The sequence below is a fragment of the Oncorhynchus masou genome, chromosome 21, assembly GCF_036934945.1.
Source record: "Oncorhynchus masou masou isolate Uvic2021 chromosome 21, UVic_Omas_1.1, whole genome shotgun sequence".
Lineage (NCBI taxonomy): Eukaryota > Metazoa > Chordata > Actinopteri > Salmoniformes > Salmonidae > Oncorhynchus > Oncorhynchus masou.
The window spans coordinates 20,400,195-20,426,980 of NC_088232.1; the positions used below are offsets into that span (position 1 = coordinate 20,400,195).

A 26,786-nucleotide genomic window follows, 5' to 3' on the forward strand; every position below is an offset into this window, starting at 1 on the left:
TCTCGCTATTTTTCTCTCCCTCTCGCTATTTATCTCTCTCTCGCTATTTTTCTCTCTCGCTCTCTCCCTCTCGCTATTTTTCTCTCCCTCTCGCTATTTTTCTCTCCCTCTCGCTATTTCTCTCTCTCGCTATTTTTCTCTCTCGCTCTCCCTCTCGCTATTTTTCTCTCCCTCTCGCTATTTTTCTCTCCCTCTCGCTATTTTTCTCTCTCTCGCTATTTTTCTCTCTCTCGCTATTTTTCTCTCTCTCGCTATTTTTCTCTCTCTCGCTATTTTTCTCTCTCGCTATTTTTTCTCTCCCTCTCGCTATTTTTCTCTCTCGCTATTTTTCGCTCTCGCTATTTTTCTCACTCTCTCTCGCTATTTTTCTCGCTCTCTCTCGCTATTTTTCTTGCTCTCGCTCTCTCGCTATTTCTCTCTCGCTATTTCTCTCGCTATCTCTCTCTCTCTCTCTCGCTATTTTTCTCACTCTCTCTCGCTATTTCTCTCTCGCTATTTCTCTCTCGCTATTTCTCTCTCGCTCTCGCTATTTCTCTCGCTCTCGCTATTTCTCTCGCTCTCGCTATTTCTCTCGCTCTCGCTATTTCTCTCTCTCGCTACTTTCTCTCTCTCTCTCGCTCTCTCTCTCGCGCGCTATTTCTCTCTCTCGCGCTATTTCTCTCTCTTGCTATTTCTCTCTCTTGCTATTTCTCTCTCTCGCTATTTCTCTCTCTCGCTATTTCTCTCTCTCTCGCTATTTTTTTCTCTCTCGCTCTCTCTCTCTCGCCATTTTTCTCTCTCGCTCTCTCCCTCTCGCTATTTTTCTCTCTCTCGCTATTTTTCTCTCTCGCTCTCTCCCTCTCGCTATTTTTCTCTCGCTATTTCTCTCTCTCGCTATTTTTCTCTCTTGCTCTCTCTCTCTCGCTATTTTTCTCTCTCGCTCTCTCCCTCTCGCTATTTCTCTCGCTCTCGCTATTTCTCTCGCTATTTCTCTCTCTCTCGCTATTTCTCTCTCTCTCTCGCTATTTTTTTCTCTCTCGCTCTCTCGCTCTCTCGCTATCTTTCTCGCTATTTTTCTCGCTCTCGCACTCTCTCTCGCTATTTTTCTCTCTCGCTATTTCTCTCTCTCTCTCGCTATTTCTCTCTCTCGCTATTTCTCTCTCTCTCGCTATTTCTCTCTCTCGCTATTTTTTTCTCTCTCGCTCTCTCTCTCTCTCGCTATTTCTCCCTCTCGCTATTTTTCTCTCCCTCTCGCTATTTATCTCTCTCTCGCTATTTTTCTCTCTCGCTCTCTCCCTCTCGCTATTTTTCTCTCCCTCTCGCTATTTTTCTCTCCCTCTCGCTATTTCTCTCTCTCGCTATTTTTCTCTCTCGCTCTCCCTCTCGCTATTTTTCTCTCCCTCTCGCTATTTTTCTCTCCCTCTCGCTATTTTTCTCTCTCTCGCTATTTTTCTCTCTCGCTATTTTTTCTCTCCCTCGCTATTTTTCTCTCTCGCTATTTTTCGCTCTCGCTATTTTTCTCACTCTCTCTCGCTATTTTTCTCGCTCTCTCTCGCTATTTTTCTTGCTCTCGCTCTCTCGCTATTTCTCTCTCGCTCTCGCTATTTCTCTCTCGCTATTTCTCTCGCTATCTCTCTCTCTCTCTCTCGCTATTTTTCTCACTCTCTCTCGCTATTTCTCTCTCGCTATTTCTCTCTCGCTTTTTCTCTCTCGCTCTCGCTATTTCTCTCGCTCTCGCTATTTCTCTCGCTCTCGCTATTTCTCTCGCTCTCGCTATTTCTCTCGCTCTCGCTATTTCTCTCTCTCGCTACTTTCTCTCTCTCTCTCGCTCTCTCTCTCGCGCGCTATTTCTCTCTCTCTCTCGCGCTATTTCTCGCTCTCTTGCTATTTCTCTCTCTTGCTATTTCTCTCTCTCGCTATTTCTCTCTCTCTCGCTATTTCTCTCTCTCTCGCTATTTTTTTCTCTCTCGCTCTCTCTCTCTCGCCATTTTTCTCTCTCGCTCTCTCCCTCTCGCTATTTTTCTCTCCCTCTCACTATTTTTCTCTCTCTCGCTATTTTTCTCTCTCGCTCTCTCCCTCTCGCTATTTTTCTCTCGCTATTTCTCTCTCTCGCTATTTTTCTCTCTCTCGCTATTTTTCTCTCTCGCTCTCTCCCTCTCGCTATTTTTCTCTCCCTCTCGCTATTTTTCTCCCTCTCGCTATTTTTCCTCTCTCGCTCTCTCTCTCTCACTATTTTTCTCTCTTGCTCTCCCTCTCGCTATTTTTCTCCCTCTCGCTATTTTTCTCTCTCTCGCTATTTCTCGCTCTCTCCCCACTCGCTCTCTCCCCACTCGCTCTCTCCCCTCTCGCTATTTTTCGCTCTCGCTATTTTTCGCTCACTCTCTCTCTCTCTCTCTCTCGCTATTTCTCTCTCTCTCGCTATTTCTCTCTCTCTCGCTATTTCTCTCTCTCTCGCTATTTCTCTCTCTCTCGCTATTTCTCTCTCTCTCGCTATTTCTCGCTCTCTCGCTATTTCTCGCTCTCGCTCTCTCGCTATTTTTCTCTCTCTCGCTATTTCTCTCTCTCGCTATTTTTCGTTCTCTCGCTATTTCTCGCTCTCGCTATTTTTCTCGCTCTCTCTCTCGCTATTTCTCGCTCTTGCTATTTCTCTCTCTCGCTATTTCTCTCTCTCGCTATTTCTCTCTCTCGCTATTTCTCTCTCTCGCTATTTCTCTCTCTCGCTATTTCTCTCTCTCGCTATTTCTCTCTCTCTGTCGCTATTTTTCTCTCTCTGTCGCTATTTTTCTCGCTCTCTCTCTCTCGCTATTTTTCTCGCTCTCTCTCGCTATTTCTCGCTCTCGCTCTCCCCTCTCGCTCTCCCCTCTCGCTATTTTTTTCTCGCTCTCGCGCTATTTTTCTCTCGCTATTTTTCTCTCTCGCTCTCTCTCTCTTGCTATTTTTCTCTCTCTCTCTCTCGCTATTTTTCTCTCTCGCTCTCTCTTGCTATTTTTCTCTCTCGCTCTCTCTCTCTCTCGCTATTTTTCTCTCTATTTTTCTCTCTCGCTCTCTCTCGCTCGCTATTTCTCTCTCTCTCTCTCTTGCTCTCTCGAAATTTTTATTTTTCTCTTGCGCTCTCTCTCTCGCGCTATTTTTCTCTCGCTATTTTTCTCTCTCTCTCTTGCTATTTTTCTCTCTTGCTCTCTCTTGCTATTTTTCTCTCGCTATTTTTCTCTCTCTCTCTTGCTATTTTTCTCTCTCGCTCTCTCTTGCTATTTTTCTCTCTCGCTCTCTCTCTCGCGCTATTTTTCTCTCTCACTATTTCTCTCTCTCTCGCTATTTCTAGCTCTCTCGCTATTTTTCTCTCTCGCTCTCCCCTCTCGCTATTTTTCTCGCTCTGGCTCTCTCGCTATTTTTCTCGCTCTGGCTCTCTCGCTATTTTTCTCGCTCTCGCTCTCTCGCTATTTTTCTCGCTCTCGCTCTCGCTCTATTTTTCTCGCTCTCCCCTCTCGCTCTCTCCCCTCTCGCTATTTTTCTCTCTCGCTCTCTCTCGCTCGCTATTTCTCTCTCTCTTTTTCTCTCTCGCTCTCGCTATTTTTCTTGCTCGCTGTTTTTCTCGCTCTCTCGCTGTTTTTCTCTCGCTCTCTCTCGCTATTTTTCGCTCTCTCTCTCGCTATTTTTCGCTCTCTCTCTCTCTCACTATTTTTCGCTCTCTCTCTCTCGCTATTTTTCTTGCTCTCTCGCTATTTTTCTCGCTCTCCCCTCTCGCTCTCCCCTCTCGCTCTCCCCTCTCGCTCTCCCCTCTCGCTATTTTTCTCGCTCTCTCGCTATTTTTCTTGCTCTCCCCTCTCGCTCTCCCCTCTCGCTCTCTCGCTATTTTTCTCGCTCTCTCGCTATTTTTCTCTCCCTCTCGCTCTCGCTCTCTCGCTCTCGCTCTCTCGCTCTCTCCCTCTCGCTCTCTCCCTCTCGCTCTCTCGCTCTCTCCCTCTCGCCCTCGCTCTCTCCCTCTCGCCCTCTCGCTCTCCCTCTCGCTCTCTCCCTCTCGCCCTCGCTCTCTCCCTCTCGCCCTCTCGCTCTCTCCCTCTCGCCCTCTCGCTCTCGCCCTCTCGCTCTCGCCCTCTCGCTCTCTCCCTCTCCCCTCCCGCTCTCTCCCCTCCCGCTCTCTCCCCTCTCGCTCTCTCCCCTCGCTCTCTCGTGCTATTTTTCTCTTGCACTCTCGCTATTTTTCTCTTGCTCTCTCTCTCTCCCCTCCCGCTCTCTCCCCTCCCGCTCTCTCCCCTCTCGCTCTCTCCCCTCGCTCTCTCGTGCTATTTTTCTCTCGCTCTCTCGCTATTTTTCTCTTGCTCTCTCTCTCGCGCTATTTTTCTCTCTCGCTATTTTTCTCTCTCTCTCTCTCGCTATTTTTCTCTCTCGCTCTCTCTTGCTATTTTTCTCTCTCGCTCTCTCTCTTGCTATTTTTCTCTCTCGCTCTCTCTCTTGCTATTTTTCTCTCTCGCTCTCTCTCGCTATTTTTCTCTCTCGCTCTCTCTCTCTCGAGCTATTTTTCTCTCTCTCCCTCTCGCTATTTTCCTCTCGCGCTATTTGTCACTCTCACTCTCGCGCTATTTTTCTCTCGCTCTCGCTATTTTTCTCTTGCTCTCTCTCTCTCTCTCTCTCTCTCTCGCTATTTTTCTCTTGCTCTCTCTCTCTATTTCTCTCTCTCCCGCTATTTTTTCTCTCTCTCTCTCTCGCTATTTCTCTTTTATGTGCTGAGAGTGAGCTATCCGCTCTCTCCACGGAGGAGAGTACGTGCGTGCGCGTGTGGCTGTAATTCGTAGCTCCGATGCATTAGCTAGCGTCACAGTGTAACACTTGGCGTCTCGATTTTTGTTTTTCTTCACAACACCTACTCAACACTCTGTCTTGTCCTACCAGCATCTGTCTCTGTGCTGTTGTCAACAGATTGTGTGGCAGCATGGTTATATGTATTCTCTGGCCCATCCTCACTGCACTGCATACACACACACAAGCATTAACCAAAACATAGAGGGACACAGCCTACCCCGCCAGCATGCATATCACACCTTGTGTACTCACCTCCAATTGATGTGTGAAATGACAATCTTGTTTCTCTTCTCTCTCTTTCCCATCCTACCTTTTCTCCTATTTCCACTCCACTGCACTTTGCTCTACTGTTGTAGATGGGATGGGTCGAGTCTTGGCGCAGGACGTTTACGCCAAAGACAACCTGCCTCCATTCCCTGCGTCAGTCAAAGATGGCTACGCCGTGCGAGGTAAGACGCCAGGACGAGTGGGTGTACAGTGCAGTAGTTTGATAGATTGCAAACCATTTAACGCTTAAGACTTTAATGCTTGTTTTTGTGCCTTTTGACCATTGCACCTTTTTCAGCTATTTATGTCTCACAGTTTTCTCACTCTCTCCTGCTATCGCTTTCGCCATCCCTCCCGCCCTCTCTCTCTCTCTCTCTCTTCCTCTCAGCGGCTGATGGTCCTGGAGATCGCTTCATTATTGGAGAGTCACAGGCAGGACAGCAGGTGAGGTCCTTTACAGTTTGTGAGCCCTGATATTCTGGAGTGTTGCTTTGAGAACATACTATAACAGGAGCTCTCTTGCCTTTTCCTACCTCTGTGTGAGTCCGTGTATTCCCATGGGCTGTCCTGCAGCATGGAGTTCCACAGGTCACTGGCTCAGCTGTGATTACAAGACTCCACAGAGACAGACCATGTCCTCTCTCTACCTTTACACAGATTTATATCGGGCTCTACTCTGCACACAGACCCTGTCTCTGCAACGCTCCGCTCGGCTTTCGTACAATTGTCACACGGCCTCCACTATGGAGCCTCGTGTTCAAGAGTTGCTCAAGTGCGTCTTGTGAAAAATGTTGTACAGTCGATTAGATTTTTCCCAATTGTAATGTTAACACTACTCCATGCCAGCAGTTATAATGCATAATTATGCCGCTATAATGCCTTAAAATTGTAGCCATAAGCATGTTTAACACCTTTTTATAATGTCCAACTTGTGTGTGTCCCTATAGCCCACGCACACGGTGATGCCGGGTCAGGTGATGAGGGTGACAACGGGCGCTCCTATCCCCTGTGGGGCGGATGCTGTGGTGCAGGTGGAGGACACTGAACTGCTCCGAGAGTCTGAGGACGTGAGTCGACTTCCTGTCCCAATCTCAATTTGTCACAACGAGCTTTACTGGAATACACTGTACAATAACATCCTCTCTCTTTCTCAACTCACTCCCCGTTTCCCTCAAGGCTCTCTCGTCTGTCTCCTGTACCGCCCCTCCACAAACTGACAGCTTTTCTATATTGTACATACACTTACTCGTCTGCCACAATCCTCTTCGTTACAATATACTGTACTGTAATTTCTTCACTAAACCTGTATGTCGTTGCAGGGCACAGAAGAGCTGGAGGTGCGGATCTTGGTACAGGCACGCCCTGGACAGGACATCAGGTGAGCGAGACGTTTTGGGTTGTACCAATCAGGACTGGTGGGGTCAATTCCATTTAAATCCAGTCAATTCAGGAAGTAAACTGAAATTCCAATTTTCCTTAATGCTGTTCTGTGTCAGTACTATACCACACAGCCAGTATGTCTGAGTGCCAGCCCTCTGTCTCCCCTCCCTCCAGGCCTATAGGTCATGATATAAAGCGTGGGGAGTGTGTCCTGTCCAAGGGAACCCACATGGGCCCCTCTGAGATTGGCCTGCTGGCCACCGTAGGAGTCACTGAGGTGGAAGTGCAAAAGTTCCCCGTGGTGGCTGTCATGTCCACTGGCAACGAGGTGAGCGCAAGCTCGCATGCATGCACACACGTTTTTGCCTTCTCTCATGGTGTCTTTAATACCTGGGTTTGAGGTTAGAGCGGCGGGTACGACGGCAACCGATTTCTGGGTGGAATCCCAGGTCTGATGGGAAGATCTTGCAGGAGTAAGATGGTTTCCGATAGACAATGGATAATAAAGTTGTGTGTGTGTGTGTGTGTGTGTGTGTAGCTGTTGAACCCAGAGGATGACCTGCACCCAGGGAAGATCCGGGACAGTAACAGATCTACACTGCTGGCCACCATTCAGGAGCACGGATATCCTACCATCAACCTGGGCATCGTCGGAGACAAGTCAGTGAACATAACCCTCAATAACTATAGGCTTGTCTACCCTCGTAGAAAACATTGGGCCGGTTTCCATGGACACACATTACTCCTCGTCCAGGACTAAATCTGTGTCTGCAGAACTGTAGATAGAGATATGTATATATGTGTATATATATATATGTGTATATATATGTGTGTGTGTGTGTGTGTGTGTGTGTGTGTGTGTGTGTGTATATATATATATATATATATATATATATATATATATATATATATATATGTATATATATATGTATATGTATATATATGTGTGTGTGTGTATATATATGTGTGTGTGTGTGTATATATGTGTGTGTGTGTATATATATATGTGTGTGTGTATATGTGTATATATATATATATGTGTGTATATATATATATGTGTGTGTGTGTGTGTATATGTATGTATATATACATACATATATACATACAATCAGAAAGATAGGAGGGTCTAAACTATGACCATTCCCCTACAGCCCAGACGACCTCCTCAATGCCCTGAACGAGGGCATTAGCCGTGCTGATGTCATCATCACCTCAGGGGGCGTGTCCATGGGAGAGAAGGTAAGATCCAAACAAAATTAAATGTTAATTAAAAATAAATAAAAAAGAGAGAGAGAGAGAAGGGGATGAGAGAAGGGGCAGCGAGAGGTTACTGTGTTTGTGAGAGCGAAATCAATTCCGTCGTGGCTCTATAGTAAGGGCTGGAACTCATTTTGGAATTCGCCACAACAGTTTGTTTTCTATGTTGAACGTACTGTCCAACTCATGCACTCTGCTGCCATCTGTTGTTCTGACCCAGCTGTTACTCTTTAGTGATGAACCTGCTGGTTCGGCTGACCTTTTGTATGTTTACTGCTTAGCTGAGTTCTCTGCTTCCCTCTTTGCGTTTTCTGCTCCAATTACTTCTGTGATTGGATCACACATTTTACACCTCACCATCTGTCAGAGACCGGCAGACATGTTAGAGATGCACAAAGTTTCCATTCGATTCGATGTTCAACCTCTCGCCCATGTATTCTTTGCAATATCAGAATCAACTCGGAAACTTTATCGGGCATGAAATACACTGTAAATACAATATAATATCATAGAATGTATCTCTTTGTGTTTCAGGACTACTTGAAGCAGGTGCTGGACATTGACCTCCATGCCCAGATCCACTTTGGACGGGTCTTTATGAAGCCAGGGTGAGACGTGATGGGGATAAAAAAAAAAAAAATTGTACAAAATTTAAATAAAAAATACATTTTGGTACCAAAGTTTATGCCTTCTTAATTCATGAAGTTAGGCTGGTTTAGAAGAGATGGATAGTCAGTCATGAAGGTCTCACTGAGTTTGTCTTCTCTCCTCTTTAGTCTTCCCACCACGTTCGCCACTGTAGACATTGACGGGGCACGGAAACTGATATTTGCTCTACCAGGTACTTCATACTGAGATCTGCATGTCATGTGTACCGTGCGTGTGTGCAGTATTTTGTGTGTGTTTTTTTTTTTGTGTGGTATAAATGTCGTTGTTGAGTCTCAGGACTGGCAGGGGACCGCTTGGTCTTGACTGAGATCTCAGGCACTCGTCTGTGTCTCTGCTCTGAGTCCAAAACGCCACCATTTACCAACCAAATATGTTTCCTTGAGGGAAACATGTTATATTAATGCAGCAGCATGCCCTCAGACAGAGGTAATGTTCCTCTTTAATCACACTTCCCGTTCAGTTTCCACAGCATCCAGGAACCCTTCCAACCCACAGCAGCCATTTTTATTTCCTCTCCGATTTGACCATTTTCATTTAGTAAATGAGTTTTAATTAGTATTAGAACTATGTTTGCGTGAGGGAATGTCTGTGTTTGTATTTTTATATCAGCCCTCCAAAACCGTGCTCCTGTGTTTTTATCTCAGACCCACACAGCCCAAAAAAAACACAGCCAGCCCTGACCCCCATCCAACCAAACCTGAAATTTGACCCACCCAACCAACCAAAGTGCCCTACCTCCTCTCTTACTCAAGCCTGCTGACAACAGCCTCTTGTCCCTCTACTTTCCTAGCATTCGACCTGGCCCCTCCACACCTCTTCAAAGGCCCCAGCCCTGGACCCCTTAGTCCCTTGCCCAGGCCCCTGCTTCTGCCCGTCCTATTGCCAACCTGCCCCAGCCCCCCTGCCTTGTCTCTGCCCGTCCTACATATGACCGGAGGGCTAGTCTGTGGCTGTGGTGACCGCCACTCTTTTTATATTCCCCCTTTAAGGTAATTTCACCTTCAGAGACACAGGCGCCATTCGCATCGACCCTGTGCCCGACAGTGAGGCAAGCAGGGTGCCCGTGCCACCGCCCCCGCGCGGAAGTAGGTGCTACCAACCTGGTCGACCATACTGTACCGTTCAGTGTGCTGCTCTCTACCTGAAAGCAAGCTTACTTCAACTGAGCTCAGAAAACGGAATTTAAACTGAAAATGGGAAATGTGTTTTTTCTTTTAAGAGTGCTTAACTGAAACTCGACCCAACTCAAATGATATGGGCTTCAAATTATCTATAAAAAAAGCTAACTTTTTATCAGGCCAAATGGATAAATTTTATTTTTGTCTCCCAGACTTTGGGCATGTTTGGGGGCATTTATGTCTGTTTTTTTATTGGTGATTAAACTAAACAAGATCACTACACCTTTTAGTGAACCCAAACTTGAATCTTAACAAAAGATAAAATAAACTTTAGTTTTTCTTTACTTATGTGATTTTTCTGTTCTGTTTTCTGAGAGAGAAATATTGTTTTGTTTCTTTAACGTTTCTGTGGCGTTGCTGTTGGTTCTGTCGCTCCTCGTTTTGTTTCTCTGTGTGTCCCCGAGCCCCTGCCCCTGTGAGTATCTATTCCATGCTGTTGCTTGTTGTTGTGATTTGAGAGCGCCGCTCACCCTCTCCACCTGCTATTGCTACCCCTCACCTCTGCTTGTTGGTGTAAAGAAACAGCACTCACAAACTTGTCCCACTCTCCCCAAAGAGCTCTCACCCACCAGTCCCTCCTCTGTGAACACTTTCAAAGGCAGAAGCGTACATGTCTCACCTGTCTGCCTCCCCATCCCTCCAGCCCCAGCCCAGGTCCACAACTGCAGCCTGGGTCGCATACTGACAGGCCAGTGGGGTGAAGAAAACCACTGCCCTATGCACTGAGCCCTTGTCCTGTCCGACAGGGGCTACTAGCTGGAGCATGTCAACAACAACAATGCTCCTCAACCCCAACCCATCCAAACCTTCCCAGGCCTATCCTGCCGTCTCCCTCCTCAGCCCTGAACAGTGGTAATGTCCCGTCCTTGTCTCCCTCTCATCCTCAGCACCTCTCTCTCTGTTGGTCAGGTAACCCAGTGTCTGCTGTCGTCACCTGTAACCTCTTTGTCATCCCTGCTCTGAGGAAGATGCAGGGGATCCTGGACCCTCGACCCACCATCATCAAAGCCAGGGTAGGTTAACAGCACTGGCTGTTATGGAGGGTTTCTGGACACTAGGTTGTAAAATACAGGTTAAGACAGTATCATAATTAAAGGCAGTACGTTAAAAAATAAACACATTTATTGGAACAGCGCTGTTGCTGAATCTAAACCATTAACATTGAAAACGTGACCAACGGTCAATAAATTAAAGTAATAAAGTGGCTGTCTATCATTTGAAAAACATTTACAGTGCATTCAGAAAGTGTTCAGACCCCTTGACTTTTTCCACATTGTTACGTTACAGCCTTATTCTAAAATGGATATAATACTTTTTTTCTTTCATCAATCTACACACAATACCCCATAATGACAAAGTGAAAACAGGTTTTTAGAAATGTTTGCAAATGTATTAAAAATAAAAACTGAAATACCTTATTTACATAAGTATTCAGACCCTTTGCAATGAGACTCGAAATTGAGCTCAGGTGCATCTCGTTTCCATTGATCATCCTTGAGACGTTTCTACAACTTGATTGGAGTCCACCTGTGATAAATTCAATTGATTAGACATGATTTGGAATGGCACACACCTGTCTATATAAGATTCCACAGTTGACAGTGTATGTCAGAGCAAACCCAAGAAGACTCAAGGCTGTAAACGCTGCCAAAAGTGCTTCAACAAAGTACTGAGGAAAGGTTCTGAATACTTATGGAAATGTGATATTTTTTAATATTTTTTTTTGCAAACATTTCTATAAACATGTTTTGCTTTGTCATTATGGGGTATTGTGTGTAAATTAATGAGGGGGGGAACAATTTAATCAATTTTAGAATAAGGTTGTAACGTAACAAAATGTGGGAAAAGTCAAGTGGTCTGAATAATTTCCACAATGCACTGTAAATGAATAGAATGACAGTAAAACAGTTATCCTATGTGTTTGCTGAGTAGTTAGCTGAAATTCACTACAATTGTTTATTTTTCACTTGATTGCAAACTTTCTGTACTGCTAACATTCACTTCCAGTCATTTTCACTCCGGCGCTAGTCCAATTAATGTATTTATTTTCTAACGCATCTGCATGGAATTATTACGTTGTCTTACGTTATTACGTTGTACTACCTAGTCTGGACACGGCTGAAATACAGGCACATAATGAAAAAGTGTTCCACCTTGCAGTCATGGTCCTTGGAGCCAGATATACAGGTCCTTCGAGCTTGCTGCATAAGTTAGGGAGTTTGAGCGAGAGCTGGAGAGGGTTTTATACACACAGCAAATACGTTGGGGTTGAAAGTTGAGTGATGTCGTCATTCTGCGCCCTGCTCTCTCCTGTGTGTGTGCAAACAGCTGTCCTGCGATGTGAAGTTGGACCCTCGTCCAGAGTACCACCGCTGCATCCTGACATGGCACCACCAGGAGCCTCTGCCATGGGCACAGAGCACAGGTATTATCACATACTAAGTAAATACACAATAGTTTGTCCGCATGTGTTTGCATGGACAAATGGATAAGGGAAAATGCTTATCCGAAAGTTTATCCTTGTCATTTTATTGACTCTCTGTCTCCCCACCCTCCTCTCCCTCTCTCCCCCTCCCCCTCTATCCCTTTCTTACCACCCTCTCCTTCTTTCTCTCTCTTTCTCCCCTTCTACAGGAAATCAGATGAGTAGTCGACTGATGAGCATGAGAAGTGCCAACGGGCTGCTGATGTTGCCTCCTAAAACAGAGCAATACGTGGAGCTACATAAAGGAGAGGTTGTGGATGTGATGGTCATAGGACGACTATGATGATGTCATCTTACAGGGACAGATAGATAGACAGGAAGAGGAATTGGTGCATGTCCACATATCATAACTATTCTGTAATATGTAACGGCACAGCTAGTTTTTATTGATTTGGATAATAAATTTGATCAAGTATAATTAATCACGAACACAAAATAAATGAGTACATACATTGATCATGAAAATATTAATTTTAAAAGATCATTGTATTTCAAAGACAAAATGTAATACCTTTAAAAAGTGGAGGGAAAAAATATAAAACATAAGAGAATTATTCTGTAATATATTATATTATTATTATTATAAGTATCATGATTATTATGATAATTATTAATATTATATTATCATATTAAGCAACTCTTGTTTCTCTTTCATCCTTGCAATTGCTTTGTGTGTTCAACCCTAGACCTTATAGATAGATAGCAGTAGCATTTCAATAGGAAGCTGTAGGTGCTTAACAGGATTAAAAAAGAAAGCCTATTTTCTTATCTCACAGAAAGGTTCAAAATACATCTTCTTTTTTACAACGAAAACCCTTTTGAGATTGTCAGAAGTCCCCCTTGGTCTATGTTCTGATTCTCCACCCTTCTCCTAAAGTGTGCACTTGCACACTCCCAGTCATTTAAATGCATGGGTTTGGTGTAGGCATTGGCTGGAGGTAGTTTCCACCATAGCTAAATCCATGCAAGAAAGAAAACAGGAAAAGAGTGAAGAATCAGGATGTAACCTTGGTGCTCTGGCTTGATAGGAGGAGGTCTTTCAGGGTCCTGAGGGTGCCTTTAGGTGACAGCTATCTTTACCTCCCTTTAGTATTCTTCTCTTCTATGCCACATTATATGGGCTTCATTATGCTTCATAATGGCTTCACACAGCTTTGCTTGTCGTTTATCTTGTGAGTCGTGTTTATGTGCGCAGTGCCAAAAGTGTCGGGCATCATGTTGAGAACTGGGCCTGTATTTATAAAGTGGCTCTGAGTAGGAGTGCTGATCAAGGATCAGGGCCCGTATTCACAAAGCATCTCTGTGTAGAAGTCCTGATCTAGGATCTGTCCATATAATCTTATTCATGATGATCTGAAATACAAAACAGATCCTAGATCAGAACTCCTGCTCTGGGATTCTAGGCATTTTGCCTCACCTCCTTTAACATCTGCTAATCTGTGTATGCGACAAATTAACTTTGATTTGAATTTTTATTTTAGATGCTTTGTGGATGCAGGCCCAGGTCCCCCCGGTCTATATAATCTTATTAATTATGATATATAAAATTAGACTGATCCTAGATCAGCACTCCTACCCCTTTATGAATACATGCCTTAAAGGTGGAGGAAGGCAGCGGCCCCGCTTCGTCAGTCTAACCTCACCTGGTACTAAAGTCCCACCCAGAGATATGTATATCCTGGCTCTGGTCCCACCCTGTCCCCTGCCCTTCTACTCTACCAACACCCCGCTCTCCCCCACCCACACCCCTCCAGGACTGCTCACCTCACACACACTAGTACAGATAGGTGAGGGAACTGGGGTAGGGAGAGAACTTTATTTTATTTGTTTAATTTCAGAAGGAAGAAACAGCTTATTTAAAGTGCTGACTGCCTTTTTGACAACTATTAAAAACAATGTACAGAAAAATAAATAAATAAAAAAGAGTGATATTGTACAGATATTATGGTGACCAGCACTCCTAAAGAAATTAATGAAGCAATGAGGAGATATTGAACTCTGTACTATAAAAATTCTGTAACAATATTGATGAAGCTGATGAAAAATAAAAAATCCTTGATCATTATGTAAAACAATTAGTTCAGTCTCTTATTTATAAACGGACATGTCCTCTTGGAAAATTTTTAACTATTCTATGTTACGCTACATAGAGTACATAAAAGTATATGTGTTTCTACAGCATTGGTCCTTAATTTGATTGCCTTGATTTCAGCAAAAAGCTTTGCAGAAAAACACTGAATTGTTTAAATTTAATTTACCCTCTTACTTTATAGATGTAAAGTCATCTATCATTGGATAAATGACTGACTGTGAGCAACATTGACCAATCGCGAATATTGTTTCAAGAATGTAACGTTACTTGTGGCGCTGTGGAGCAAATGGGAGAGCCTTGACGTCTCAACCCTTAAGTTGGAAATGACTTCTAATAATGCAAGGCTACGGCGGGAGAGAGGGTTTCGACTGATATTGTGACACAAAGTTAGTAAAGTTGAGTCTTTCATCACTCAGTTGATACAAAAACCAATGGAGGAACATTGGACAATTCAATGAAGGATATATTTTTTTAAAGCGTTGCGGGTTAAAAGTGAGTAGTTCTCTTTCATTTCAAATGTATTTTGCTGGCATTGTTTGCAACAGGTTGCCAGGAAGCTAACGTTAGCTAGCATGCTAGCATTATCTAGCGCGAGCTTTTAAAGTTTATGCGACCTGGTAAACTAGCATAATAGAGCATTTCACACCAGGTTGAACTAAAGCTGTTGATATTTCAACTGTGTGGGTTAACAATAAAATGGTGTATTTTCTTGCGTAAAATTATCACCGAAATGTCCATGTCGCTTTTCATCCCCGAACCCATGTCACAGCGGAAATTGTCGCAATGCCAGGCTAGTTGGCTTAGAAGCTAGCAGAGCGGACTAGTATCTAGCCCAACCCATAGAAATGTAATGATTCTAGCTATTTCTATGGCCCTACCTGTTACGTGTGTGAAGTTTGGGTGCCTTCATTGATGCACTGTTTAAACAGGCATTTTTAGCTCGCAAGGTGGAATTCTACGTATAAAAAGGGCTCATGCGTCTCAAAATTCTGGTATTACAGCCTGGAGTCCGGACGCCAGGATTCGTGCCTTACAACCCAGTCACTACTGTATTATGTCTCAACGTTATGATTGAACCAGTTTACCAGTTCAGGACAGATGCATGATGTCGACAAAGGGGATGAGGAGTCTGTTTTTGACAGCAATGCAATACCGTCTGACCAGAGAGTCATCAATCAACATAGACTGTTGATTTTCATTTGGTCACCAGCTCTCAACTATCAGCACTGAAGTATGCTGTACCACTGAGGTTATGCCAGTATTGTGATCAATCGTTTCATTCAATGTTTGTCTGACCAAAGCGTCAGTGACTAACAAATGTATTTTTCGGTACATTACAGTATTATATGTACAGGTCACACCGAAAAGCAACACACAATGAATGGTATCAATGAAGCCCACATCCAGGTACTGTAGTTTTCTACAACCTTATCAATCAGACAGTGCCCGCACTGGTCACTTTTTACCTTCAGCCTGAGACTTTCTTGGCTAAAAAGAACAGTTCCAGTCTTATCAGTTTACTTAATCACGTGCCTCCAGTCAGCTGACAGTGTTATGCTATTCACAGTTGAGGCCAATTTTTTTTAAATTATTTTTAACATTTTCTTTAGGTGGTCTGCCTCCAATCACACCTAAAATAGCCAGGAAGGACCCTACCCACCTTGCTTATCAACCAACACCTTTGAAAGTGGTTGGTTTTCCCTGAAGTGTAGACTTTACCGTGAAATGCTTACTTACAAGCCCTTAACCAACCATGCAGTTCAAGAAGAACAACATATTTACCCTTTAGGCTAAAATAAAAAGGCTATAAACAGGGGGCACCGGTACAGAGTCAGTGTGCAGGGGTACAGGCGAGTTGAGGTAATCTGTACTTGTATTTTGAGGCAAAGTGACTATGCATAGGTAACAAACAGTGAGTAGCAGCTGTGTACAAGAGGGGGAGGTCGATGTAAGTTGTCCGGTGGTGATTATTATGAATTGTTCAATAGGGTCTCAATTCTAAAATTCGTCTGTGCTATCATTTGTGATGATAAGCTACCGAATGCATAATAGCCAAGAGTGTTCCCTTTATTTAGACATGAATGTATTCAGCTACCTGTATCTCTGAAACTTCCCCTCATTCATCAACAGCCGAGTGAGCCTAATCAAAATTGACTCCCAACTATTATGACTTCTGCTTTCTAATACACTTTCAGAATGAGTTAATAATAAAAACGTATTTGCAAGAGGTTAGCCCTGAAGACACTTTACTCATAGTCTATCTAGCCTATAGCTTTTGAAAATTTTGTAAACATAACGGTTGTACATGGAGCTCTTGCGACTTTCACAAATTCAGACCTTTAGGTACACATGCAAAGTGGTAATTCTGGTCAACTATGCCCAGCAACAGCAAGTCGAAAATGATGTTTGCTACTAGGCCTTCTGCCAGGACTGGACTCCTTGGCTTATGGGCTACATTTGTAGATTAGACTTGCTGCTTGGATCTCTCTGACTCTGTATCGGTTTCAGTCATAGCCAGGGAGAGGGAAAATTAAAGTGCTAATGCTTCTCCCTGTCGAGTCATGTTACTTAGCTAGCAACGCTGATCTGAGGAACTTCCTGGAAGTGTGTGTGTCCAGTGTCCAGCCAGTCTCTCCTATGTAGCTGATGTAATGGCATCACCTTATAGGTACAGTAGATCTTCTGCGAACAAAGAGCTAGGCTCTATCATGTCTTTTTCTCTTGTCATTTATCCTACTTGTTTATTGTGTGAGGAACCTCATAGCAGCCTACTTTCACATTTGATTTGAAACACACACAATAGCGAGGTGAGGACTGTTGAGCACGTCTGCAGTGATCAGGGCCTGCTCCGGGAGGGACTGGACCCAGGCCAGGAACACACAGTAACTCAGTGTTCTCTCTGACCTGTTTGTGTCCCCCAGGAATTCTCAATCTGTCGCTCACTCACTGTGAGGGGAATCACTGTCCCCCACCAGCCCCCGCCCCTGCTGTCCACTGTTAATTTAGCCCCTGACAATTTGTAGCTACGCTATCCTTATGAACCACATAGACACCTACTGCTGTAATTATATGCTATGTTAGCTAGCTAGCTAACATAAGTTGGCTACTAAAGGTGTGTTCTTAAATTCAATCTTGAGTGCCAGAGTGCCCTCTGGGCGTTTGTAAAATGAGCGTTGTCAATTTGTCCGCTCTAAATTCGGAGCGCACACTGGACGCTCTTGAGGAGTAGAGTTGAACTGAACGTCCTGACCTCAGTCAAGCACTCAAGCTAACTGGCTAGCTTGGCTAGCTACTTCCATACACAAATGAGAGAACACCTCACTCTGACCGTTTTACTTACCATAGCAGAGCTGGTTAGGCTGTTTTCATGTTATCCAGAGCATTTTTGACTAACTGCTACTGGTAATATAATTAAGCATTTTTGCCGGGGTTTACTGACATCGCCATATTAAACGTTTGCTGAGTTCGTAAATTCGGCGGTTATTCAGCGCTCTGGCACACTCAGAGTGCTCTGAAATCTGATTAGATAGCCAGAGTGAATTTAGGAACACAACCTAATTATCAAGTCGTGCTTCGCTAAGTGTTATAGTCGTTGTGTGTTTTTAATGGACATATGATGTCTAGCTAGTAATTTGTTATACTAGCAAGAAGTTGCATAGCAACAGCATCAACTTCCGGTAGACAGGCGAAGGGCTATTGCGCTCAAGTGAAAAGAGACGGTTCGTTTACAGTCTCCTAAAATGAACTCATAGTATGTTTTATATATATATATATATATATATATATATATATATATAAAGTATGTAGTATACAGTATGTTAGTATTGGTATTTGAACACAGCTAATCTAGAGTGTTCTATTTATCTAAGTAAGAATGCTTTGTTGCAACTAGATCTGTTCTGAAAAAAGGAACTTAAACGTTAGCTTTCTTACATGGCACATATTGCACTTTTACTTCTCCCACACTTTGGTTTTGCATTATTTAAACCAAATTGAACATGTTTCATTATTTACTTGAGGCTAAATCTATTTTATTGATGTATTATATAAAGTTAAAATAAGTGTTCATTCAGTGTTGTTATCATTATTACAAATTAAAAAAAAAAAAAAACGGCCGATTTAATCGGTATCTGCTGTTTTTGGTCCTCCAATAATCGGTATCAGCGTTGAAAAATCATAATCGGTCGACCTCTAGTTGCAACTGCCAGAATGTTGCCCGTAGGAAGAGTTTGATAGCTGATAAGTGTACTTCTGCAACATGTTATCAAAATGTTAGACTGTAAATGCCATGATCTTATATGGATTAAAGGTTTTTGTATTACCCCCTTTTATTTCTCTCCCCACCATCACACTTCCCTTCTCTCAGCCCCATCTCTCTACCCCCTTCCTGGTACGAGGTGGTACGGTACATCACTCTCTTCCCCTTCCCTGAAATGTTCTATATTCCATGTTGGAATGTGGAATGAGAGTTCTGGAGAAGATAACAATCCTGGTCTGTTTCTTCTCCACAGTGACGGGCTGAGAGGATAGGATACACTGGCCCACAGCTGAGGTGTAATGGGGACTTAGCATTCTCTGATTACATGGTATCAGAAGAAAGTTAATAGGCCTAGTTGATTTCTCTCCTTTTAATATGAGCCAAGAAGTGAGTATAAAAGCACCATTTTGAAATGCAAATATATTTAGCGGAATGTTAGGCTTTGCCCAGTGTTAATATGGGGTCTTGGCTCAGGGCAGTGGGCTGGAGGAGGGGATGCTTAGACTTCCATTCTTTACTGTAGTCTCAGAAGGCTCATCTAAAGTGAGCCAGGAAGACCGACACCACCCTTTAGGAGACTGATTGGGTAATGGCATGCTTCAGCTGCTGTTGTGAGGTGCTGTACAGCAGTGTGTGCAGTCACTTACTCACTGCTGTGCCACTCCCAGGACGATCTGCTTCATGCCCACAGTATAGCAGGGGTGTATTCATTACACCGATTTTGTTGAAAAAAGTTTACTCTAAATCGAAAACGTTTTGGAAATGGAAACGGGAGTTTCTGTTGGACAAATTCAGGTAAGTCCCTCCCCATTTTGTTCTGTTTGTGCTGTTTGCTTCCGCTTGGTTCTTAACCGGTAAACGGTTTCCTTTGCAAGACACAATGAATACACCCCAGGTTTGTCCTGTAGCCTAGGTGTAGAGTCGGCACCTACTTCAGGTCAGGACCCTGTGTGGCTGTCCTCACCTCACACACCACCACGATGTCACCAAATCTGATGTGGCCTAGAGAAGAAGTGGTATGTTTGGCTAGAAGATGGTGGTCAAATTGTTATTTGTTTAGGTGTGACGAGTGTCTCCTTCCTCAAGTATGTTTTAAACTGTATGCAATACTAGCACTTATGTGAGCCGTACTGTCCTAAATGGTGATATGCGATTTAATGGTCAGAGGTTACCCACTATTTTAGCCTGTGAGTGCGTACTGGTTAATGAGAGGGTGTGTATTGTGTAAGGACTGAGTGTGTTTCACAGACCACTGTGAGTGCCGGTGGGTGAGATGACATCAGAGAGAGACACTATACTCATTGCTCTTGTTGACTCAGTCAGTTGGGGCCTGTAGATTTGTTCCTCCCACTCTCACTCTGCTTTGAACCAGAATGTAAAGTCACACCCACAGCCTAGGGCACCTGCTGCTAGCTTCCCCCTGAAAACACAAAACACCTGCACAGTACGTACACACACACACACACACACACCCTCGCGCACACACACACACACTGCACTTCCGCTCCTCCCTTACCCACAGGCAATGAACCTGTTCCAACTACCTTAACTGTCACATGCTAATCTATAAATCAGGTTTCCCCAACTGGCGGCCTGTGGGTGGTTTTATTTGGCCCCCAAGTTTTCTGAAAAAAACAAGTCTTAAAAAAATAAAACATAAAATCATTGTTAGATGTAAGACTGTAAAAACACCAGTTATTTTAATTTTGGAAATCTGTTCCCAAGTATATATATAACATAATAGAGACATGATCATACAGAAATGTAAACAAGGTTTGAAGTTATCACATTTTTGTCAAATTATTTTTGTTTGGGATTCTTGCAGTCAAATTGCGGTCTTCAAAAGATTTGTAATTATGTTCCGGCCCCCGACCATCCGCTCATGAGAAAATCGTACCACAGTTGAATATATTTGATGATCCCTGCTTTAACTTCTTGCGTCGAGCAATCCCATATCCGGGAGCGTAATCATAGCCTCAAGCTCATTACCATAATGCAACGTTAACTATTCATTAAAATCGCAAATGAAATGAAAGAAATATATTCACTCACAAGCTTAGCCTTTTGTTAACAACACTGTCATCTCAGATTTTCAAAATATGCTTTTCAACTATAGCTACACAAGCATTTGTGTAAGAGTATTGATAGCTAGCATAGCATTAGCCTAGCATTCAGCAGGCAACATTTTCACAAAAACAAGAAAAGCATTCGAAGAACTTCGGATGTTTTCAATGAGGAGACTCTGTTACATAGCGAATGTTCTGTTTTTCCAAAAAGATTATTTGTGTAGGAGAAATCGCTCCGTTTAGTTCATCACGTTTGGCTAAGAAAAAAACCCGAAAATTCAGTCATTACAACGCCAAACTTTTTTCCAAATTAACTCCATAATATCGACAGAAACATGGCAAACGTTGTTTAGAATCAATCCTCAAGGTGTTTTTCACATCTATTCGATGATAAATCATTCGTGGCAGTTGGCTTTCTCCTCTGAAGCAAGTGGTAAAATGCACGCAGCTGGAGATCACGCAATAATTTCGACGGAGGACAAAAAGCGGGCACCTGGTAAATGTAGTCTCTTATGGTCAATCTTCCAATGATATGCCTACAAATACGTCACAATGCTGCAGACACCTTGGGGAAACGACAGAAAGTGTAGGCTCATTCCTGGCGCATTCACCGCCATATAAGGAGACATTGGAACACAGCGCCTTCAAAATCTGGGCCATTTCCTGTTTGAAATTTCATCTTGGTTTCGCCTGTAGCATAATTTCTGTGGCACTCACAGATAATATCTTTGCAGTTTTGGAAACGTCAGTGTTTTCTTTCCAAAGCTGTCAATTATATGCATAGTCGAGCATCTTTTCGTGACAAAATATCTTGTTTAAAACGGGAACGTTTTTTTTATCCAAAAATTAAGAGCGCCCCCTATATCGAAGAAGTTAAATGCTGCTGCTTGCTCTGGGGTTAGGCTGGGTAGATGTAAAGCACTTAGTGATGTCTGCTGATGTATAGAGGTTTATAAAATGCATTTCATTATGTAATAATAATCATGTAATAAGCTGAGGAAGGTAGCTTTTTCTGTAGTTTACTGCAACCTCTACCTGGCCCATTATTATTATTTATACTGGAGTATGTAGCCTAACTGACTTGGTTGGTTGGTTTAGGTAGCCTAGTGTCTGAGGTTGAGAAGACCAGGAGGTAGGGCTGGGCGATATATTGAATTCGAGTGTGTTTGGCACGATATTCCAAATTGCTTGTATCGCAAGAATCACTTTTTTTTCTTCAGTGTTTATGTCCGCTTGTTCTCGTGTTGTCTTTCGGTACTTGTCTCCTTCACTCCTTCTGTGCTGTGCATTGCAGTACCACGTATGTTACCGCTAGTAACATTTTAGCCAAAGACTAGTCTGTGTTTTTATAAATGTACAATAAGCATGAAACACAGTTCTTCAAGGAATTGGCAACTTGTTCTCATTCTGAGAAATAAGACAGGCCACTTGATTTCAACATCTGAACCAAGTGGACAGGCGAGCATGCTGTTCAAACAGTTGGAGACAGACAAGTGTGTGTTCATAACAATTCAACCGTTTCCCCTCTCTTATTAGCAAGCAAATAGATCCAAGTTGGCTAAACTTGAAATATAAAGATTAGTTGGCTCCTCATGAGCACATGGGCTTGTGCTTGAGTGTTTGTAACTGGTGTTAATTGTCTAATGTCAAGTTAGTCATTATTAGTGAATGTGCATTTTGCATTGTTCTGATTACATTTGTAACAAGAGGATTTTAATTGACAGACTTAAAAGCCAGATCAGTGATTATTGATTATCGATCTTGACAAACCATTTCTGTATGAACTTCGCTTTGGGCACGGAGCATTGTCCTGCTGAAACAGGAAAGGGCCTTAGCCAAATGTTGCCACAAAGTTGTAGGCATAGAATCGTCTAGAATAATGCTGTATGCTGTAGCGTTAAGATTTCCCTTCACTGGAACTAAGGGACCTAGCCCGAACCATGGAAAACAGCCCCAGCCCCAGCTCATTATTCCTGCTCCACCAAACTTGACATTTTGTTACACGGTGCATTTCTCCTGGCATCCTCCAAACCCAGATTTGTCCATCGGACTGCCAGATTGTGAAGCGTGATTCATCACTCCAGATAACGTTTGACCGGGGCAACTCCAGTAGGGCAGAAATTTGATTAAGGTGGCATCCTATGACGGGGCCACATTGAAAGTCACTGAGCTCTTCGGTAATGCCATTCTACTGCCAATGTTTGTCTATGAAGATTGCATCGCTGTGTGCTTGATTTTATACACCTGTCAGCGAGTGTGGCTGAAATAGCCTAGTCCACTAATTTGAAGTAATGTCCACATACTTTTGTGTATATATAGAAGGGATGCACGATATATCGGTGAACATATCAGAATCTGCCGTTATTAGCTTAAAATGGCAACATATTGGCCCGATGTCTAGTTTAACGCCAACGTTAAAAACCAATGTCAAAGCTACCGTGCATACCTATATACAGTAGATGCATGACGTAATAACGCAATATAACATTTTGCGCTACACATGCAACACAGCATTCCTAACCTAGCCCACACAAGTCAGCTGTGTGGATCGAGCAGTCAAGCATTCATTTGTAAGAACATTTCAGCGGGAACTCAAAGGTGAAATCCATGAAAGTCAAATGGAATTCATTGCCCTTGACAATCAACTGTTCTCTGTCGTGGGTGATGTTGGCTTTTGCTGACTAGTCAAGCGCCGGTACACACTACCAAGTGCGCTTTTTTTCAGATGTTGCAATACCGGAGTTACACAGTAATAGTGTCACTGCTATTAGATTCACGACATGCATACTATGGAATGCCGTTTGGGTCTTTGTGCGTCAAAAAAGATACAGTAGCACTGTCAAAGCTGTACAAAAGTCTGCAAGCAAGCAAACCCCAGACACAAACGATATGTTTACAATATGTTGATAATAAAGCAAAACAAATTGACTGCAACATCTGGGGTAGCTAGCTTTAGCTTGGTACCTAGCTAGCACCAATACAACCAGCCTGAAAACAATGACCAGTAGAAACCGCAGTCATTTTCATTATACTTAGCAATGATTTAGGATTCCTTGTGAGTAATTATTAGCAAGGTTGCCACTTGAAATTGAACTTCTGTTCATGAAAATAAATAGCTAGCCAGCATCTTAACCCTGTTTCCAAAAGCTAACGTTATAAGCAGCCAGCTAGCTTCATCTGGCTAGAGAGCCTCCACCGGACCGGGTTAGGTGTTGTGAAGTTAGCACCAATCAGGATTAGGCACAATAGTGGACTTTGCGGTTAGCCTTCAAAATAAATGTATGTAATTGACAGTGATGCAAATGAATACAAATAGTAGAATTATGCCATACTTTGATTTTGAAGGCTAACTGCAAAGTCCACTCTTGTGGCGAATACTTATTGTGGCTAGCTTCACATGGATGGGTCAGACCATTAATCAAATAAGAACTCTCTTATAAATTAGAGTTATTTAGATAACGCCTAGCTATATAGTTAGAGGTCGACCGATTTATGATTTTAACGCCGATACCGATTTATTGGAAAACCAAAAAAAAGCTGCCTTTTTTTATATGTATATTTGTAATAATGAAAATTACAACAATACTGAATGAACACTTATTTTAACATAATATATAATACATCAATAATGAATAATAAATAAATAATGAAACATGTTCAATTTGGTTTAAATAATGCAAAAACAAAGTGTTGGAGAAGAAAGTAAAAGTGCAATATGTGCTAACGTTTAAGTTCCTTGCTCAGAACATATGAAAGCTGGTAAGAAGTTTTAGGTTGTAGGTATAGAACTATTTCTCTCTCTACCATTTTGTATTTCATTTACCTTTTGACTATTGGATGTTCTTATAGGTACCATAGTATTGCCAGCCTATTCTCGGGAGTTGATAGGCTTGAAGTCATAAACAGCGCAATGCTTGACGCACAGCGAAGAGCTGCTGGCAAATGCAGGAAAGTGGTGTTTGAATGAATGCTTACGAGCCTGCTGTTGCCTCCACTGCTCTGTAGAACTGCTGTATCAAATCATAGACTTAATTATACTATAATAAACACACAAATACATTAATATGATAAAATCTGGAAACTATCATTTCGAAAACATAAAGTTTATTCTTTCAGTGAAATATGGCATCGTTCCTTATTTTATCTAACCGGTGGCATCCATAAGTTTAAATATTGCTGTTACATTGCACAACCTTCAATGTTATGTCATAATTATGTACAAATCTGGTAAATTAGTGTTTGTTAGGAAGGAATGGTCTACACACAGTTCGCAACGAGCCAGGCAGCCCAAACTGCTGCATATACCCTGACTCTGCTTGCACAGAACGCAAGAGAAGTGGCACAATTTCCCTAGTTAAAATAAATTAATGTTAGCCTGCAATATTAACTAAACATGCAGGTTTAAAAAAATATATACTGGTAAGGCGTTGATGTTTATGGATAGGTACACATTGGTGCAACGACAGTGCTTTTTTGCGAATGCGCTTGCGGAGTTGGCTGTGATTCAATAACTTAACAGGCACCGCATCGATTATATGCAACGCAGGACAAGCTAGATAAACTAGCAATATCATCATCCATGTGTAGTTAACTAGTGATTATGTTAAGATTGATTGTTTTTTTAATAATATTTTTATACGTTTAATGCAAGCTAGCATCTTACCTTGGCTCTTTGCTGCACTCGCATAACAGGTAGTCAGTCTCCTCTTGGAGTGCAATGTAATCGGCCATTAATCGGTGTCCAAAAATGCCGATTACTGATTTGAGAACTTGAAATCGGCCGACCTCTAATAGTTAGCTAGCTAACTATAGCTACTAAAAGAATGAAATGAAACGACTGAACAAATGAACAAAACGGCACAGCAAGTAAGTGACAGAAATAGGTTGATTGTTTTACTGGTAATGGGGACATACAGTGGGGCAAAAAAGTATTTAGTCAGCCACCAATTGTGCAAGTTCTCCCACTTAAAAATATGAGAGGCCTGTAATTTTCATCATAGGTACACTTCAACTATGACAGACAAAATGAGAAAAAAAATCCAGAAAATCACATTGTAGGATTTTTAATGAATTTATTTGCAAATTATGGTTTGGTCACCTACAAACAAGCAAGATCTCTGGCTCTCACAGACCTGTAACTTCTTCTTTAAGAGGAAGAGTTTTTGGTAAAAACTCAACTTGTCGTGTTTGGAGGACAAAGAATGCTGAGTTGCATCCAAAGAACACCATACCTACTGTGAAGCATGGGTGTGGAAACATCATGCTTTGGGGCTGTTTTTCTGCAAAGGGACCAGGAGGACTGATCTGTGTAAAGGAAAGAATGAATGGGGCCATATATCGTGAGATCTTGAGTGAAAACCTCCCATCTGCAAGGGCATTGCTGATGAAACGTGGCAGGGTCTTTCAGCATGACAATGATCCCAAACACACCGCCCGGGCAACAAAGGGGTGGCTTCGTAAGAAGCATTTCAAGCTCCTGGAGTGGCCTAGCCAGTCTCCAGATCTCAACCACATAGAAAATCTTTGGAGGGAGTTGAAAGTCTGTGTTGCCCAGCAACAGCCCCAAAACATCACTGCTCTAGAGGAGATCTGCATGGAGGACTGGGCCAAAATACCAGCAACAGTGTGTGAAAACCTTGTGAAGACTTACAGAAAACGTTTGACCTCTGTCATTGTCAACAAAGGGTATATAACAAAGTATTGAGACCAAATACTTATTTTCCACCATAATTTGCAAATAAATTCATTAAAAATCCTACAATGTGATTTTCTGGATTTTTTTTCCCCTCATTTTGTCTGTCATAGTTGAAGTGTACCTATGATGAAAATTACAGGCCTCATCTTTTTAAGCAGGAGAACTTGCACAATTGGTGGCTGACTAAATACTTTCTTGCCCCACTATGTAAATGCCAACAAAACTTTTTGGTCTGTGTCTGTAACCTTTATTTAACTAGGCAAGTTAGTTAAGAACATATCCTTATTTACAATGACGGCCCATACGACGATCGGTCAATTGTGCACCTCCCTATGGGGGTCCCAATCACGGCCAGATGTGAATACAGCCTGGGTTCAAACCAGGTCTGTTACGCCTCCTGCGCAGAGATGCATTGACTTAGACTGCTGTGTGTGTGAACTATTTAACTGTAATAGAATGCTTAAAAGGCTGCTAAAATTTTAAATATCGCTTATCAGTAATGTTTTTTTTGGCAAAGAAAATATTGGAAATTATTATCGGCCAATGTCAAATCGGTGCATCACTAATATATAGCATGCAAAACAACACCTGCTCTTTCCATGTTAAAGACTGACCAGGTGAATGCTTTGATCCCTTATTGATGTCACTTTTTATATCCAC

At 42.6% G+C, this 26,786-nt stretch overlaps 2 protein-coding genes across 19 annotated transcripts in view; both read left to right on the top strand.

The window, feature by feature from the left end:
* LOC135507939 (gephyrin-like) overlaps positions 1-14,090 on the top strand; it is a 130,451-nt gene extending 116,361 nt beyond the window's left edge. For 10 of the 16 annotated variants that reach the window (XM_064927745.1, XM_064927749.1, XM_064927750.1 and 7 more), the window contains 13 exons: positions 5,136-5,228; positions 5,435-5,490; positions 5,994-6,113; positions 6,366-6,424; positions 6,601-6,754; positions 6,965-7,086; positions 7,578-7,665; positions 8,218-8,291; positions 8,460-8,524; positions 9,342-9,437; positions 10,440-10,543; positions 11,859-11,955; positions 12,165-14,090. In XM_064927745.1, coding sequence (XP_064783817.1) covers positions 5,136-5,228; positions 5,435-5,490; positions 5,994-6,113; positions 6,366-6,424; positions 6,601-6,754; positions 6,965-7,086; positions 7,578-7,665; positions 8,218-8,291; positions 8,460-8,524; positions 9,342-9,437; positions 10,440-10,543; positions 11,859-11,955; positions 12,165-12,298 — 1,262 coding nt within the window. In that variant the 3' untranslated portion in view covers positions 12,299-14,090. The remainder of the gene's footprint in view (positions 1-5,135; positions 5,229-5,434; positions 5,491-5,993; positions 6,114-6,365; positions 6,425-6,600; positions 6,755-6,964; positions 7,087-7,577; positions 7,666-8,217; positions 8,292-8,459; positions 8,525-9,341; positions 9,438-10,439; positions 10,544-11,858; positions 11,956-12,164) is intronic. The other 6 variants (XM_064927751.1, XM_064927754.1, XM_064927759.1 and 3 more) reach the window with 1 other exon arrangement.
* Positions 14,091-14,408: 318 nt separating this feature from the next.
* Positions 14,409-26,786, top strand: part of LOC135507941 (protein PALS1-like) — a 50,854-nt gene continuing 38,476 nt past the window's right edge. For 2 of the 3 annotated variants that reach the window (XM_064927763.1, XM_064927764.1), the window contains exon 1: positions 14,409-14,599. The gene's annotated coding sequence lies outside the window, so the exon portion shown is untranslated. Of the gene's footprint in view, positions 14,600-19,026; positions 19,161-26,786 lie in introns of those variants that run through there. The other variant, XM_064927765.1, reaches the window with a different exon arrangement.